Raw genomic sequence first — 4,168 nt, forward strand, 5'->3', positions numbered from 1 at the left:
CATAACACCCACAAATACACACACATCTCTGCACACATAAAAATTTAACATCTTTAAGCAAACAGTCCAAGGTGGTTTCCAGATGAAGCCTCTGTTTGCCCCATTGCTCGGATCACAGACAGATAAATCACTGGATGAGCCCTCTCGCTAAGTAGTGGGAATATTACTTTAGTAAAGTTTGCTAATGGGGCAAAGGACCTTGTATTGTAATCCAGTGACATTTTCAACCTTCGGAGAACTTTTGTTGACATTCCCGAGTCCCTGGCTGCCATCCCAGCAAGAAATAGTTTCTGTTCACATAATTCTCGTGTTTACCAGTCATGAAAAACTCTTGCTTTTGGCTTTTTTTTTTTTTTAAATAAACTTTTTTTTTTTTTTGCAAGTGAAACTCTGTCTAAAAAAATATTGGCCCCAGGCATAGAAGGTTTTGCATAAATTCATATGTGATGAATGGCTGATTTTAATGTTATTTGGGTATTTGTCAGAACCTAACAAATATACATGGTAATGGTGGTTCATAAACTTAAACATCTCAATATCCCCTTTCTTCTAGAAATAAATTACGTTTGTTTGCCCTGCCTGGAGTCCTAAGGTAGCCGACATTAGGAATATTTTAAATGTGATCATCCATCCAGCATGTCTTTCAGGCGCCACGAAGATTAAATGAAAGAATCATAAGATGAAGGTCTTTAACTTTTAATCCTTTTACAATGAACCCTTAGATAGACATGGGGGCAGGGTGCCTTCTATGTGAGTAATAATGCCTCTGTTCCTCTTCACTAGGTTAATGAATACCCTAAATGTCCCAAGATCTGATTTTTTTTTTTTCCAAACTACTGAAATTAGAAGCAAAGAGACGGGTGGTAAAACGCCCCGAAAGAGTGAGAGAGGGAATGAATATGCATTCGGAGATACGCGAACTAAACGTTAGAGACGGCAGGGCTGGGTTGTGTCAATGGAAGACGCATGGCTTTAAAATAATTAGCATAGATTCCCTCAGAGTTCGAAAAAAAAAAAAAAGTTTTTTGATTCCAAGATAAATAAGGAAAAGGCTTTCTGCACTGTCAGGGAGTCTGTGAGGAACACGTGGAGAGTTTTGGGTTTTGCAGTCGCTATCTATGAGATGCTAACCGTCGGGTTTTCCGAGCGCGGAAAAGTCAAATACTTCGTTAATTGCGACGGGTCCTTACGGAGCCGCGGGACAGTTACGCGCCCCGCGGAGCACGGCGCGGCCCGGGGACGTTCCCCACCGCTGGCGCCCGGTCCCCGGAGCTGACAGCGGAGCGCGGGGGCTGGAGCGGAGCCCCGCAGGCTCTGGAGCCGGCGGCAGGGGGGAGCGGGCGGAGCGGCGCCGCGGGCCCCGCGGAAGGCGGCCCGGGGAGCCGGCGGGGGCAGGACGCCGGGCACCTCCCGGGGCGAGCCGGGCTGCTGCGCGGCGTGCGGGCGCGGGGGAGCCCGGCGCTCCCTGCCCCGCCCGGGGAAGGGAGGCCGGCGGGGCCCGGAGCTCAGCCGGGGCTGGCGGGAGCCCAAAGAGTTAACCGGGCTGCGAGGGGCGCCTGCGGCCGGGCGGGGAGGGTGTGCGAGGCTGTCATAGGATCAGGCTAATAACGTGTCTGCGCTGAAAAGCCCCGAAGCCCAAGGGTCAAGTTTCAGCAGTGTCCCACCACAATGGTAGGTGTGAAAGACACGTGTCCCGTTGTAAATGAAATGTCAAGCGGTTAAAAAAAATCCCGCACCAGCTGCCAGCGAGCGCGCCGTGCCTGCGCGGCAGCGGGTGAGCGGCTCGGCGGGGACCCCCCCGCGCACTCCTGGCGCGTAGGTGCCAAAGATTCCCTTCCAAAAGAGCCGTGAGCAGGTTCCCACCTCCCCCTGCCACCACGAAACGTCCCGCTGAGCGTGGAGAACGAGGAGGAGAGAGAAGAAAGCCTCCCCGAAGGTGGCCAAACCAAAAACCAAACAGAATCCAAACGGCTCATGTTTTAGTGGTTGACTTTAATTCTGCACTGCACTTTTACTACAAGGATATAAAGAATAAATAGGAGATACTCTTCATTTACATAGGATTAAGTCATTCAAACCGTTCTCTCTATTTACAATAACATTGTGCTCTAGGCGTTTATTCATTTTTATTTTAAATCTAAAGTCCGTAAGGAAAAAGAAAAGAACTCACACACACGCTTTCCGAATAATGGAAAATAGCTTTAAAACGTTTTCTTATCAAAAAGTTTGGTTTGTATTTTTTAATCCTTTTATTAAAAAAAAAAAACACAAACAAAAACAAACAACAAAACAACAAAAAACCTACTTCGCCAAAGCGAAGCAACTTCTCTCCGGAATATAAATACTAAAAAAAAAAAAAAAAAAAAAAAAAAAAAAAAGATACATTAGCAACGATCAGGGTAATAGTCTTAAAAATACAGTAGACGCTGATTATTTCACGTATAATACTGACCTTTTAATAGTATATTAAAACGGTGCCATATATACACACAATATACATTCTCCTACACGTTACAGTGCATTACAACGTTAACCAGAAAGCAAATGTCTTTTATTTTTGTTGCAGCAAAGGTCCACGTGAGTCCGCTGGAGAAGGGGCGAGCCAAGGTAAGGGCAAGCCCTAGCAGGAGCACTTGCACTCCGAAATGATGGGGTACTGGATGGGTATCCACGTGCACCTCTGGCCCCCCCGACGCTGGCACCTCCACCTCAGGATCGTTAAATGCACGGACTTGGCAGGTTTGCAAACCATGCCTTCTGGGACTGAACAAGACCTTTTACTGTAGCAGCTGCCCACTTTGACATACCGGGGCCAAAAGCGGCTGCCGAGATCGTTCCACGTGTATAGGACCGGGCAGAAGGTCTGGGACCAGAGCCACATCTGCAGCTTCCTGCGCAGCTTCTTGCTCAGCCTGTGCTTCTTGCCCGGCTGCAGCCCGTCGTAAAACTCCAGCCCTTTGATTTCGCTGGGCATCGCGCCCGAGGGTCTCTGCCTGAGCAGCAAGTCCAGCTCAGCCAGATCGTCCACTCCGAGCCGGTCCTCGGGCAAGGAAATAGCCATAAAGTTAGGGTCGAAGTGTCCGCCCATGAGGTTCCTTAGCAAGGTCTCGTTAAGATCCTTCTCCTTGGGGTCAAAGATAGGGTCCGGGTGCTCGATTAGATCCACCAAGGGCAAGTTGTCGCTGGGAGCCGGTCGGATGTGCAGATAGTGCTGGCAGGCGCCTTGCTCTAGCCGGAGACCCAGCAGAACCACCAAGGCGTATATAGTCACAAGGCACTGGGAATGATCCATCCTTGGGAGACCGGTGGGGGGGGGGGGGGGGAGAGGGGGGCTGGGTTCACCAAACAGCAGGGGAAGAAGGTGCAAGCAAATACATCAGAAAACTTGTACGGGGATATCCAAAATAGCTTGTCTTTAAGAGGGATCACCTCCGCTCCCCGCACCACCAGCCAAGACAGCCCCCTAAGAAGCTCGGAGAACAAGCCCCCTGCAAACACTCTCTCTTGCAGGCTTCTCTAGAAAATTTCTCCTGGTGGAGCCGCTCCAAAATTCTGCTGCTGCTGGTTCTTTTCACCCTCCCCGGGAAAGAGAGATGCCTTTTTGTTGCAAATTCTGCTTGCTGCTGCTGCTCCGCGTTGTCTGTCCGTGCGTAGGGAAGAAGTTGCTGCCGATTCTTCCTCCCCGCTCCTCTCCGCCGTTTGCAAAGCAGCCTCCTCAGCAGCAACAGCAGCCACGCACGTTGGCACCAGTTTGTCTGCTGTGCAAGGACCCAAAGCCTTTAAATTTCCTGCACTTTCAGCTTCATCTCCATGGAAACCACAGACTCTCTTCTAACCCACCCCACCCCCCTTAAAAAAACCCACACACACAACACAACCCCCACTCCCACAAAAGTCCGGGAGAGCGCGGCTTCCCCCTTCCCACCCGGCAGACACCCTCTGGTGGGGAAGGCTGAGGCGGGAGCCGCCGCTGCCTCCCCCCGCCTTCCGCACGCCGCCGCTCACGCCGGCCCGCCGCGCCCCGGGAGATGCTGCTCTCGCCGGGGCAGCCGCCGGCCGGCCCGCTCCGCCCGCGCCGCCGCCCGGGGAGCTCCCGGCTCAGCCTCGCCGCCGCGCTCCGCAGCGCCGGTCACCCCATGGGCGCAGCCTGCGCGGCGGCGGAGCGCGG

At 52.0% G+C, this 4,168-nt stretch overlaps 1 protein-coding gene across 1 annotated transcript; it reads right to left on the minus strand.

Annotated features, from left to right (window-relative positions):
- Positions 1-2,620: 2,620 nt before the first annotated feature.
- NOG (noggin) lies at positions 2,621-3,292 on the minus strand. Its single transcript, XM_086624168.1, has one exon. It carries the CDS (start codon positions 3,290-3,292, stop codon positions 2,621-2,623), a length of 672 nt encoding a protein of 223 aa, XP_086480294.1.
- Between the last annotated feature and the right edge of the window lie 876 nt (positions 3,293-4,168).

This window comes from Tauraco erythrolophus, chromosome 20 (assembly GCF_009769465.1).
Source record: "Tauraco erythrolophus isolate bTauEry1 chromosome 20, bTauEry1.pri, whole genome shotgun sequence".
NCBI lineage: Eukaryota > Metazoa > Chordata > Aves > Musophagiformes > Musophagidae > Tauraco > Tauraco erythrolophus.

Excerpts from the sequence above, each read along its gene's own strand:
- NOG (XM_086624168.1), bottom strand. The coding sequence starts at position 3,292 with ATGGATCATTCCCAGTGCCTTGTGACTATATACGCCTTGGTGGTTCTG.